Raw genomic sequence first — 13,987 nt, 5'->3', positions numbered from 1 at the left:
CACAGCGGCTTCAGTTGCATTGCAGAAATAAAAATGGTACACGTAGGAATATACTCAGATTCCAAGACCACAAACATAAACATTAATCCTCTCTTACTATAACACCAGCCACAACTACGATGGGAAGGCTATCCACATGATTTGGAAACACTGCGATCTCTACGATATGTCAAGTTTTTAAAAGTGTAAGTCTGGAGAGGAAAAAATGGCAGAGCTCCTCATGGGACAAGTATCGTTTGATACACAGTGTGTTATCAAGCAAGTGATGTGCAGTGGGTGTTAGTGAACCACTCACCTTGCTTAGTTGTGTATATAGACACAACTACAAATGCGCTTGGATGATCATTCAGGTGGTGCAGCCTCCTGGTCCCGGATCTAGGAGTGCTCCTGGCCGGTAGGTACAGTGGTAAATATGAGAGTAAAAATTTACCAGGTTTTCAGCGCAATCCACCAAGGATGGGTCAGAGTTTCTTCAAAAGATTTTTTATTTGCCAAAAAAACAATGCGTTTCAGAGCTTTGGAGCTCCTTCGTCAGGTAAACATGGCAGTATCCTGTATGAAACTGCCATGTTTACCTGACGAAGGAGCTCCAAAGCTCTGAAACGCGTTGTTTCTTTGGCAAATAAGAATTCTTTTGAAGAAACTCTGACCCATCCTTGGTGGATTGCGCCGAAAACCTGGTAAATTTTCACTCTCATATTTACCAAGTTTTTAAAAGTAACAAATTTTAAACCGCACAACCTACACTTTCGAAAAAACTTGGAGTGTTTTTTTGGGCGTGGTTAACCAAAAAATGGGCGTGTTCCTGACAAAAAGCAGAAATTACTCGGAGTACTTCCAAAATCACTCCGGAAAAAGCATGAGTTTGGCTCACAGAATAACCGAAAGCCAAGAGGATGTGTAAAAACTACCAAAAGCGAGTGATGTTGGCAAAGGCACAGCTTAACGTGGTGGGGAGGGCCTAAATTATTTTCTTTTTCTTTTTTTTCACTGTTTTACAGTTCTACACTTGCAATGCAATTGCATTTTAAACTTTAAACTATGCCTTTAATTGTATATATAAAAAAAATTTGTGTGTGGGGGTGGGGTTGTTTTTAAACTACTATATTAGATGGTCTAAGTGCATTAAAAAAATGTTGTTCTATTTTGTTGCTTAATTCCCATTAAATCAAGTGTTTTGCTTGTTTGGTTTGGCACATGCTATTGATGATTTCTATTCTATACCCATGGGGTTTTTTTTTTGCTTTTTTTTTGTTTTAACTCGGAGTATGTGCAACACATTTTCTTGTGCGACACAAAAAAACCATGCGACAGAAAATGAACCGAAACGTGTGACACATTAGTAAATTAGCTCCCAGAAAAAGAGGAGTGAAATCTAAAACACTCCAGAAAGAACACTCCGATTTTAGTAAATCAGGGCCAATATCTAGGTGCCTGATCCTACAGGACACCTTAAAGGGGACTCCACCCCTAGACATCTTATTCCCTATTCAAAGGATAGGGGATAAAATGTCTGATCACGGGGGTCCCACTACTGGGGACCCCCGCGATCTTGGCTGTGGCACCCCCGACATCTGGTGCACAGAGCGAACTTCGCTGATGACTGGCAATGACTGGCGATGCGGGGCGGTGGCTCGTGACATGATGTCACGGTCACGCCCCACTCCTGACGTCACAGCCACACACCCTCAATGCTGATTTTCCACTGTGGGGAACAGAATTTCATCTGTTGACAACCCGCAGTGGATTAGTTATATGAGAACGTACCCTAAGAGGTCTTGTGGAGTCCATGCCTTTATGGAGCATAGGTGTTTTGGCAGCACAAGGAGTTCAACACAATACTAGGTTTTTATGTTGTGGCTGATCAGTGTTTAATGCATCTGTTTGTTATCTGTTAGTGTGAAGGGATGTCCACATATTTTGAACTTCATCATAACATTATTTTTAGAATATCAATGTGCGTGATGTTCTGTATTTTTAGCAACTTTAACCCAAAAATCAGTAAAATAAGAGTGACTCATCAGCCCAAAATAGTCCAGAAAGCATTGCATTATAAATATAGACTACAGCTCTCATGAAGTGTGTTTATTTTAGACTAAGGTTTCTTTGATGTTCCAAAGTCCCCCTTAGACTTTTCTATTGCTTCCTGTAATACACAGGATTATTTATACAAAGATGTTTGGAAACAAAATTATAAATGCCTAAAAACAAACTCCTACTAAGAGATCAGCTATAGGGCTCATACTAAACTGTAGCTGATGAGTTTAGGAAGTGCAAAGGGAATCTTTGGGATATAATTTGATCCACAGTTCTGGAAAGTGCAGATTTTTCTAGGTTTATCTGGAAAATATAGTCAGAGGAAAGATTGATGCTAAAATGCAGGTGTTTGGTTGAAGCTGTTGCCTCTAAACAAATATAAATTGTGTCAGTAATTTAACTTGTATACTCTTTATTGTTTAAGCAGATGCTGCGGATTGTCCATGTGCGCAACTATGTCTGTGCAGCTCAGCTCCAGAGACCTCCAAGGCCCTGCTGACTGAGGGAGTCCTAGAGGTTGGTTTCTAACTTAGGCTGGGTTCACACTAAGGTTTAACTATATGGGAACTGGATACGGCTCCCGCATCCCAGCCGGACCCGGCCTGCATTGAATTCATTTTAATGAGCCAACCGGAGTCAAACGGTGACTCCGGTCAGCTCATTTTTGCCCCATATCCAGTTTTGTGACCAGACCTAAAACAGCAGCATACCGTAGTTTTATGATTTAGATACGGGTCGGGTCCGGCTGGAATACAGGACCGCCCGGTTTTCGCTCCTCCCAGTCGTATCCGGTTACCGTACAGTTAAATCGTAGTGTGAACCCAACCTTATCGTACATGAAGCAGTATTCCAGAAATATTTATCACCTCTCCATTTAAAAGGGGAGAAAGAGTCAAATCTTACTCACACTGTGTGTGTGCTTTCTCTTTTGTGTCGGCCTGTTTCTAAACTCTTGTTCTTTGTTTCCAGCAGTCATTTTTTTTTTTGATAGTAACATTACTGGTTGCCAGGATATGGGGTTCCTGACTTCCAGCTTGGAGGAGAAGCTTGGTAGGAAGGCCCAGGAAAAGCCCGGGGCAGATGCTAAGCACTATGTCATAGCACTGCCATAAAGGAGCATAGAGAAGGTAACAAAAGGAGAAGGTGACAGAAGGGGCATAGAGTGTAGTGGCCTTGCAGTGCACAGAGAGGACATCTGCCTTTGGAACTGACTGTAAAACCAATCTTCCTGTGGAGACTTCCAGAGTGAGTATACCGATAGAAATAAGCATACTGGTTAGAACAAGACCAAGGACAATCCTCTTGTTATTTTTATTAACTAAACTGTGTTACACTGAGTTACTATTCGAAACCTGATCAAGTGATCTGCAAGTTGATGTTACATTCTTGTTACAGTATTTTGCAACTTGAAGTGTATTTGTCATCATTTAGCTTGCAAAAAAAAAGCTTGCAGCCATGCTAGGGCAGACTAGGTGATGGTGTATAGCTGTTTAGTTCTTCTCTTTTCCCTATGTCTGTTACCCTGTACCACTATCTGAAGCTCTTCTGAAGTGGTTGTTCCTAGGCATTGAGACCACTGTGACCCATGGAGGTGCAGTGTAGTTCGCCTGAAGATAGCTGGTGCACCCCCATGAGTAGGGTGCGACAAGGCAGGCTTTTGCACAGGGTAGCCTCTCAGAGCCCCATAGCAACAAAGTAGGAAAGGTGGCTTATCTAGTGAATATGTGATAAAACCTTCTCTATGGAATAGCCTTTTAAGTAAAATTAGTATCCCTCCAAATTATTAAATACTGCCTGACAGCATCTACCACTAGAGAGAGGTTATGAGCTGGCTGTATACTGTTCATTCATTAAATGCAATAATAAAACAGTATGCCTTAGGCTTCCTGCTTGATTCTAGTAGTGCAGTCAGAATTATTTTTTATTAATCAATCCCATTTTATGTAATGTCTTTTTGGAGCTCTGTATACAATTGATATAAAGATATATAATGAAATTTTATATCATGGAATTTTAATTACTAAAATGATGTCAACTGGTGAAAATAAACTTCAGATCAGGAGTCATTCAGTGTAACAAATAGGCAATAATACAGGATGTCTGGCATATTAGTTATTGATAACAACACTGTACATGGAGACCTTTGGGTGAAACATGAAAGCACATACAGTACACTGTATAGGGTGGACACAGATAATTATCATAAGAATAATTTATATAACTCAACTTTAGCATCACACTAAGAAACATTTCCTTGAACAATTGAATCACATGACTGTTGCAGCTGTGGTGAGGGTGTGATGAGGGCAGATGGAATTACCCTACGGCAGATGGCATTAACCTCTTGTGTTCATGACACCAGGGCATGGTTCATTCTCTACACCATACCGCTGGATCCTGGGCTAGGCACTGAGGGCAAATAATGACTCTGACGCCAAGTTACGCAACAACGGCAGCTTTACTGAGTCAGACAGATGTAACAGTCTATACAGCTTGGCTAGACCCACAGAGGTGACCAGGGACTTCAGAGACCTTAGGGCTTGCTGGCACTTATAGTGGACTTCGACAATTTGGATGCAGGCCACGCTGACTTGAGACAGGATGACTTGGACTGACTTGACTATGACTGACTTCCCCCCTTCTGTAGCTTACCAGGCTTTGACTTGACCTGTGGGGCAATGGACTTGAGAATCTGTGGCTGCTTTGCTGACTTTATGCCTTCTCTGGACTCCAGACACACACCTAGGACTTGACCTTGCTGCAACTCAGCATAAGCAAGAAGAGAGTAAGAGCAGAGGCTCCACCCAGGGATTATATGGGGGAGACTCTGAGGGGTCCCATAGATCACCCTGCCAGTCACATGGTCACTGATACCTCACTGGGTTACAATCACATGACAACAGGTTAATCACATGTCAACTGTTCTTAAAGGCATAACATATATATGTTTTTATATACAATACACAGCATAACATAGGCATAGAAGCACAGGAACAAGGGTAACAGGTGCAGGGGGCCCAGGGGACACTGTATGGAGGCTGCCTGACAGAGCAGCAAGGGTACAGGGCTGCAACTCCTGTACTGGGCCATCACAAACTCCCCCTCTTAACAACAGCCGTCCTTGGCGCCAAGTCCTGGAGGGTGGACGACAAAGTGGCCACTGGGGCCTAGTGATGACAACAGTTCCTGGGGCATTGATTTTGAATGTCCTTCACAGGTTTTTATAAGTAAACAACTGGGGAAGAGTCCATGTGGCATTAGTTGGCAATGTCCTTACATGCTCCTTTGTTTAAGGTATTAAGAACTGAGAATATAAACATGTTAGATTTGTGAGTCTTGTAACTGCATACACAACACATTTAATGTGGATCGGGCTACCAGAGGCTTTCTACCCGAATGGCTTAGCTGCTGGGGCCCATTGGCATTAGCTACTTCTCCCCAGAACACTATACACATTTTTAGACAATATTACAAGATTACCTTTATATGACAACTCTGTCACTACACGTGTTTTACTTATGTTTCAGGGTAACCCTCAGGCCATTAGAGTACCCTGTACACGATGGACAGGAAAAATGGTTAGACAATTGAACATTTGACATTACTGACTATGTATGGACTGGAATATATCTTTGTTAGCTACAGTCCTAACTAGACATTATAGTTGACTAGTTTATATGTAAGACACTATGTACATGACATACAGGAACTGGCACTACCATTATCAATGCTAGACTGACTAAATAAGCCTGTATTTTACACTGACAACTTTATACTAGGTACTATGACTATTCTCTGTACCTGGCTGGTTATTGTCATGGCAGTAAGGTAGTGGATACGCTTCTCCTGACCTAGTCAGGATACCTCCTATATAAATTGCCATAGACACAAAGAAACATCTCAGACATTTTTGTACAAACACATTACATACATTTATTACATTGTACCTTAAACAATACAGTACAACAACATTTACATGCGCAAAAATATAAACAGAAATATATTACTCTGACAGTATATATATATTTTTTTCTAGTACCGTTCCACTGTTCTGGTAAGTTTAGAGTTTAGAGTTTTCTTTAAAGCTAAAAGCCAGGCACATACACTTACGCAAATGGTTACCAGAGTTCTTGGTGAGTCCACAAAGCACTTTTTCTTAAATGTTGCTGAAAACTGAAAACAACAAAAATACTTCACACACAAAGTTATTCTCACGACTTATTAGCAAAGTGGGTACACATAGACTCTTCAGCCTGTGTACTTGCCATCCCAGCCTCGCCTGTCGGACTGCTTCCGAGGCTGGGACATATAACGGGGTCCACAGGACTGCACCCCCTCCAATGGACTCACTCAGATATTCCAGTTTACCTGGGATAAGGTAGACTCGGTAATGTGGGGCTGATGGTAACCACCATTTGCACTGCAGCAGCTTGCGCCACTGGGGGAACAGTAGTTGGTGCCTGTTGGGCCAGCCAAACCTCCTCCTCAGCAGAAGTAGGCCAAGGCACTTTAATTGGTGCCCGCTGATTAGGCCAAACCTCATCGACAACAGGAGTAGGCCTGGGCACATCTGTAGATGACTTGTGCAGGAACTTTAGCTCCATGACAGGCACCTCAGGCAAGTAGACCTCTTCCTCTTGGATGGTACCTCTGACGTTAGTTGGCGGCAAACAAAAGGGATCTGCATCCTAGTCGTCCGATGGGAAGTAGGCATATGTGCCGCCCACTCTCCTCTCATACTTTGTACAGGAGTTTATTTCATGATTTCCCCGCTCTCAGGAGAATGCAGTGGTGGGGAAGATGGTCTCTCTGCACTGCCCGTCGACTGACCAAGATGGTCCCACCATGAAAACAGTCCATGAGGGTGCCAAACCGCTGCACTTTGTCGAATTTTACATCTGTGGCATTCCAGGGGTGGCCCTCCCTCTCGTGGACGGTCCAACATTCTAATGTACAGGGCCTCTAATGCTTTGGTGTCTTACTGCTGCGCTTGTCGCTCCTCATACGGTAGCAGCTTTGGCCCATACGCCTCATGCCTTCTACAATTTCGGCCACCTGGACTTCTCTCCTAGCCCTCTCGGACTGGGCCGTTGGAACTTGGGGATGGGACTTCCCTGGCAGGGGAAGAAGGTGCTCCCTCAAATACTGGATTAGTCCTGGATCATCGCCAAATAGCTACCGGGGTAACGGTGGTGACAGGGGGCCTACAGCAGACTTCTGGACCTTAGGAGTTTGCTCTGGGCTAGGGGTAGAAGGAGGGGTAGAGAAAGCGGTCTCAACTGGGGTACTCACTTCTGACTCCTCTGAATGGATTCCGGCCCAGGATCCCCAGTTCCGTTGGTGAGGAGACAACCTCACCGGCGATGATCCTCGGGATGATGCCGGTGTTTCGTCCGCCAGGGTTGTTGGCCAGCCTCCATCATCCTCGGGCAGCGGGACTTGGTAGCAGGCCTCTGGGGCCCCAATGGAGATCCATTGTAGATGATCTGTCAGTTCCTGAAACATTTGTGCATGGCATTTTTCCAGGCCTCCAACACCATCTTGGGACTCTCCGACCACGTGCTTGCCTTTTCCGCCATGTTGCTCCATTTGCAGACTTCCGGCAAACTGAGAGGATCCGGGGGTGTTCCACTTCGGCATCGATACAGCAACATGGTTTCCATGTCCAGCGCGGGAAATTTTCGCACGCTTCTCTGGCACATCTTTAACCCTTGCAGGTACAGGCAACACTTTGTAATGTAGCATAGCTTCTGACCTGATTTTGCACATGGTCGGCACAGCACTTGAATGATTCATTATGGCAGATAACAGTCTTTTCTTCATCTCCCCCTCTATTTCACAAGCACCTCTGGCACGATTGTTCACTTGTGTGGATTTGCCATTATGCCTAGGCTGCAGGAAAAAGGCTGGTCCATTACATTACACTGCCCCTTAGCCTATCACCGGCAAAGGTGGGGCTGCAGCCGGCGATTAGCTGGGTGTGTGACGTGTCTAGCACCAAAAGCAGGAAAAAGATAGGGGCCAGAGGGAGCAAGAGAGCGATTCCAGAGGTACCGGAGGAGTGGCGGAAGGTAATTTAAAGGGGAACTCCGGTGGAAAAAAAGTTTTTTCAAATCAACTGGTGCAAGTAAGTTAAACAGGTTTGTAGATCACTTTTATTTAAAAATCTTAACCCTTCTAGTACTTATCAGCTTCTATATACTACAGATATACTACAGAGAAATTTGTGAAGTTCTTTCCAGCCTGACAACAGTGCTCTCTGCTGACACCTCTGTCCGTGTCAGGAACTGCCCAGTAGGAGAGGTTTTCTATGGGGATATGATTCTAATCTGGACAGTTCTGACACGGACAGAGGTGTCAGCAGAGAGCACTGTTGTCAGACTGGAAAGAAATTCACACATTTCTCTGTTTTATACAGCAGCTAATAAGTACTGGAAGAATTAAGATTTTTTAATAGAAGTAATTTACAAATCTGTTTAACTTTCAGGCACCAGTTGATTTGAAAACATTTGTTTTCTACTTCTTTCCACTGGAGTTCCCCTTTAAGTCATATTATTTTAGTTGCTGCAGCCCTGGCATAATGACAAAATAATGATAATACATTCTGCTATAAGACTGGCATATAAAACTCCAGTAAATTCTCCCTAATGAGTACAACTAAAAAGCCACTTACCTCAGCCTCTATCTCCAGCTGTCTCTTTTCAAGAAGCTTAGCCACCACCATGGCTCTGTGTTTTCCAGACCGCTTGCAGCTAACAGCCCACTCGCAAAGTAATGTGACCACAGCTTCATCACTAGGGGGCACCTTTACAAACATAAATGATATACATTAGAATCCAGAAACAAATGCTAACATATAAAAATATAAAATATACTGAAAATAAATGAACATCAACAAATGAGTAGAAAAAAAAAGAGATCAGACTTTACCAGCAAGAGCTTACACTCTAAAGAGGATGGGGGAGATTTATCAAAACCTGTGCAGAGGAAGAGTGGTGCAGTTGCCCATAGCAACCAATCAGATTGCTTCTTTCATTTTCCACAGGCCTCTAAAGAGGCCAGTGGAAAATGAAAGAAGCAATCTGATTGGTTGCTATGGGCAACTGCACCACTCTTCCTCTGCACAGGTTTTGATAAATCTCCCCCGATGAGTGTAGTTATACAGATACTAAGTGCTACTTCTATCGAGTCACTAACCACTTGACTGAATAATGCAGAGGTCACCAATCTTTTTCAGTCTGGCAGCTTAACTTAAAAAAGTTAAGGTGGACCTGTCACTAGGGGTGTAAATAAGCACATGGCTAGATAGTGTTACTCATCAGGATTCCACACAGCATTTTTATCCCCATAGTCCATTGCTGTACCAAGACATAAGCCTTTCTGTAAATGAAGTTTTGAAAGCTCAAGGGGGTTTACCAGTATGGGAAGAGCTCGGGTAGGTCCAACCCAAGTCCTTTAATTCACCCCCCCTTCCCCCTCCCATACCTGCATGCATACACTTATCCCATTTGACTGACAGCCACTAGAAAAAGAGGACATGGGTTAAACTTACCAGGGGTCTTGCCAGGCGGAGGAACACCCCTTGGGCTTTTGAGCCTCATGTACATATTAACTAAGTAGCTCTGAATGTTGGCACTAAAAAGGACTATGGAGATAAGAAAGGTGTCCCACAATCATGGTGACTAGTCATGGGCTTACATATACCCATGTTTTCCTTCTGATAAGCTATACTGGGTTTTAAAATGGAAAATGTTAATTAAAGATATGACCAAGTCACATGGCTCTTACCCTACTGTTAACTACTAGTAATATAGTTTTGACTCTAGCATCAAGATTAAAAAGCATGCACTTAGAAATTGACTTTATCAAGAGTGGTGTAGGTGAATAATTTTTTTTTTTTTACACCTTTAATTTGTGTGGTGGTAATGTGCATGTGCACAACATTTTGATTAGTTGCATGTCATGTGATAAATATGTTAGTATACATTGGGGGAGATTGTCCAGAGGAAAAATTGCCGAGTTACCCATAGACACCAATCAGATGCTTCTTTCATTTTTGAAAAGTGAAAAAATGAGAAATGAAAGAAGCGATCTGATTTGTTGCTATGGACCACTCAGCAACTTTTCCTTTGAACATTGTTTTGAAATTGCACTTCAGTAAAAGACTTTGTATACTTCCTACTTTATGACTTTTCTGTGACTTTTTAACCTGTGAGACTTTTTGCATAATGCTGTCCACAGCCAGTTTTATAAGCCGGAGCTGGGCTTGTGTAGAACTGCGATAAATTCACTGCAAAAAAGTTAACCAGACTATGTCATAGCTACACCAATTTAGAAAAAGCTTTAAAGCAAAACATCTCTAAACAGCAACTGAGACAAATCATTTGACAAATCAACACATAACATATACCCCAAACATAGGCTATATTACAGATGTTGATGTAGCCAACAAATGGTTTATCTTCCTGACACAACCCTTTAAGGGTATGTTCACACTACGTAACGTCAATGGAGTCTCCACTTGCAGAATTCCGTGAGCGGAGATTCTATCTGGCGGCCGCCGCCAAAATACTTCTGCAGTAGGACCGCACGGCACCGCGCCATCATCATTCTTTCTGCGCAAAGAATAAACAAGGAATTGTCCGCCGCTGAAATTCCGCAGTGTGAACGGGTCCACAGAAGACCCATTCAACCAGTTTTATTAATCTAACTTGGTTATGTGGTGACCAGCCTGACTCTCAAAAAGTTACTGTGCTTAAAGAGAAACTGACAGCTAGTTTACCTGCACTAAACCAAATATACTGGGTTATAGTGGGGGTGAATAGTTGTAAAAAAAAAAAACAGGTGTCTTACATATTTAGGTAAAGTATTTCCAGAGTTATGCCCGTTAATACTTTTGTTTTCATTGTGCTCTAGCAATGAGTTTCCATTGTGCTCCAGCAATGAGGCAGGGGAGCTGGGCAAGCTGGCTCCCTGCCTCCATTGTGTGCTAGAGAACAATGGTATTCATAACTGGCATAACTCTGGAAATACTATACCTAAATATGTAAGTAACCCCCTTTTTACAGCTATTCACCCACACTATAAGCCAGCATATTGGGTTAAGGCCTCCTTTACATATATGGGTCATCAGTTTGTTTTTTTTCTCCTCCGGCACTGCAGAAAATGCACCAGAGGGAAACTGAAGCAGGAACTGCTCCCACTCATTTAAATGAGACAGTTCACAATTTGGATGCTGGATGATTGGACTCGCTGGACAAGCATGCGAGGCGAACGCATCTTGCTGCCCTCTCCCATCCGGCGATCACAAACAATGGATGCAGGATGATGCATAACTAATGCCAACTGATGAAGTTCTGGCATCAGTTGTGGCAATTTCCACCCAGTTTCACCGGAGCCGGATGCCGCATATGTGTAACTCTAGCCTTAGTGCGGGTAAACTAGCTGTCAGTTTCTCTTTAATGTGTGTCAGGGGATGTCAGTCCTGGGTCACCTGACTTCCTGTGAACTACAGAATGGCATCATCATGTCTACCAGATCCCCTCCTATCTCCAAAACCTCTCCCCACCCAGATCTGCTGCTATTGCTATGGGATCAGGATATACAGCTGTAGTAAAAAAAAAAAAAAAAAATGCATAAAAACTGCATATAGTGCGAATTGATCCCAACCCACTTATGAGTCTCATTTGTTAATTCTTTTGGTTGCTGGAGTCTAGCCAGGTGAATTTATAGAAAATGTAGGAAGCATGGCAATTTTTTATTTTTTATGAAATTGGGTAAAATAAATTTGTTAAGCCTCAAATCTCTTTTTGTTCACAAAAGAGCTTATTTGTGCAAAAACTTGATGTAAAAATTGTTTCATTTGCAGAATACTCTGAAATTAGTAAAAAGTATTGGGTAATGATGTTATTTCCTAGCAGTTTGTAATCTCTTTATTTTCTGCGCAATTGACAATGTAGCTGTTTGGAGAAAATTTCCTCACTGACTCATAGGAGACACGAGTAAGTCATGTAAAAAAGAGAAAGCGAGGACTCTACACTGTCTTCTGCCTACAAAATATCTTTATTTTGGTTTTGATAACAAGAAGTAGTATAGCTATATACTATAGTATAGCTATAGCGAAGGACACTGATTCATCTGTTTTTATTCCACAGTTACCAACTTCTAAAAAACAAAGAAACATTTGCAAATTACACAAAAAGCCAAATATGCCTTTTTTTTTTAAGGCTAGGTTTCCACATAGTTTTTTTCCACATAGACAGCATGTATTTTCCAATGACAACCTCTGGATATAATGCTGAGTATGTGCACTCAATTTCTTTTGTCGATCATGACAAGGCCTGTTCTGAGTGGAATCTGTCCCGTGAAACCACTGTATGGTCTTGTCCACCATATTGAAGCTCAGTTTCAGGGTCTTGGAAATCTTCCTATAGCCTAGGCCATCTTTATGTAGAGCAACAATTCCTTTTCACAGCATGCTCATCCTGCTCTGTACCTCGGTTGAACTGCACGCATGGCGCCTCTTCTTTACTGCAGGCTCCAGATTGGTACTCCTGCACTGTCCGGTAAGTGGTACAGTAGGTCCACACCCATTGGGGTTTACAGACATTAATGGCTGTGTGTTAAAGGGGTATTCCAGGAAAAAACGTTATATATATATATATATATATATATATATATATATATATATATATCAACTGGATCCAGAAAGTTAAACAGATTTGTAAATTACTTCTATTAAAAAATCTTAATCCTTTCAGTATTTATGAGCTTCTGAAGTTAAGCTTGTTCTTTTCTGTCTAAATCCTCTCTGATGACACCTGTCTCGGGAAATGCCCAGTTTAGAAGAGGTTTGCTATGGGGATTTGCTTCTAAACTGGGCGTTTCCCAAGACAGGTGTCATCAGAGAGGATTTAGACAGAAAAGAACAACCTTAACTTCAGAAGCTCATAAGTACTGAAAGGATTAAGATTTTTTTTAATAGAAGTAATTTACAAATCTGTTTAACTTTCTGGAGCCAGTTGATATATAAAAAAAAAAGTTTTTTCTTGGAATACCCCTTTAACTTATTGTTATACAAGCTGTGCACTTACTACTTTACATTGTAGCAGAGTGCAATTGCTTCTGTGTTGTCACATGGAAAGATATAATAAAATATTTACAAAAATGTGAGGTGTGTACTCACATTTGGGAATTACTGTAGTGTTGACAGAAGTTGTACCTCCGATAGATTAATTGTAGTTAAAAAGGTGGCCCGGGAGCTTAGAAAATTTAAAGGGGTACTCCGGTGGAAAACAATTTTTCTTAATGAACTGGTGCCAGAAAGTTAAACAGATTGGTAAATTACTACTATTTAAACATCTTAATCCTTCCAGTACTTGTCAGCTGCTGTATGCTACACAGGAAGTTCTTTTCCTTTTGATTTTCTGTTCTGTCTGACCACAGTGCTCTCTGCTGACACCTCTGTCCATGTCAGGTACTGTCTAGATCAGGAGAGGATTGCTGTGGGGATTTGCTCCTGCTTTGGACAGTTCCTAACATGGACAAAGGTGTCAGCAGAGAGCACTGTGGTCAAACAAAAAAGAAATTCAAAAAGAAAAGAACTTCATGTGGAGCATACAACAGCTGATAAGTATTGGAAGGGTTAAAGGGGTACGGTGGAAAGCATTTTTTTTTTTTTTTTAAATCAACTGGTGTCAGAAAGTTAAACAGATTTTTAAATTATATATGTATATTAGTGTATCACAGAGCACCAGAAGATACTGTGGGTAATGGACTCTGCTGCACAACTCCAGTACGCTTCCCTGTAGGGCGTATTAATATTGACAAAATGTAAAAAATAAATACAAATTGGAGTGTGCACTGACAAAGCAATGCAAATAAATGATTAATAAAACAGGTGGGTATATGAACCTACCTTATGATAACGATGTATTGTTGATGTTAATAT

The 13,987-nt window shown here is 41.9% G+C and overlaps 1 protein-coding gene across 3 annotated transcripts in view; it reads right to left on the bottom strand.

The window, feature by feature from the left end:
• MED12L (mediator complex subunit 12L) overlaps positions 1 to 13,987 on the bottom strand; it is a 627,340-nt gene that overhangs the window by 504,112 nt on the left and 109,241 nt on the right. For all 3 annotated transcript variants that reach the window (XM_056564946.1, XM_056564945.1, XM_056564947.1), the window contains exon 12: positions 8,711 to 8,842. In XM_056564946.1, the coding sequence (XP_056420921.1) occupies positions 8,711 to 8,842 (132 nt within the window). The remainder of the gene's footprint in view (positions 1 to 8,710; positions 8,843 to 13,987) is intronic.

This window comes from Hyla sarda, chromosome 3, assembly GCF_029499605.1.
Source record: "Hyla sarda isolate aHylSar1 chromosome 3, aHylSar1.hap1, whole genome shotgun sequence".
Classification (NCBI taxonomy): Eukaryota; Metazoa; Chordata; class Amphibia; order Anura; family Hylidae; genus Hyla; species Hyla sarda.
Note: the sequence above shows the minus strand (reverse complement) of the source record. Positions and strands in the feature narration are given on the sequence as shown.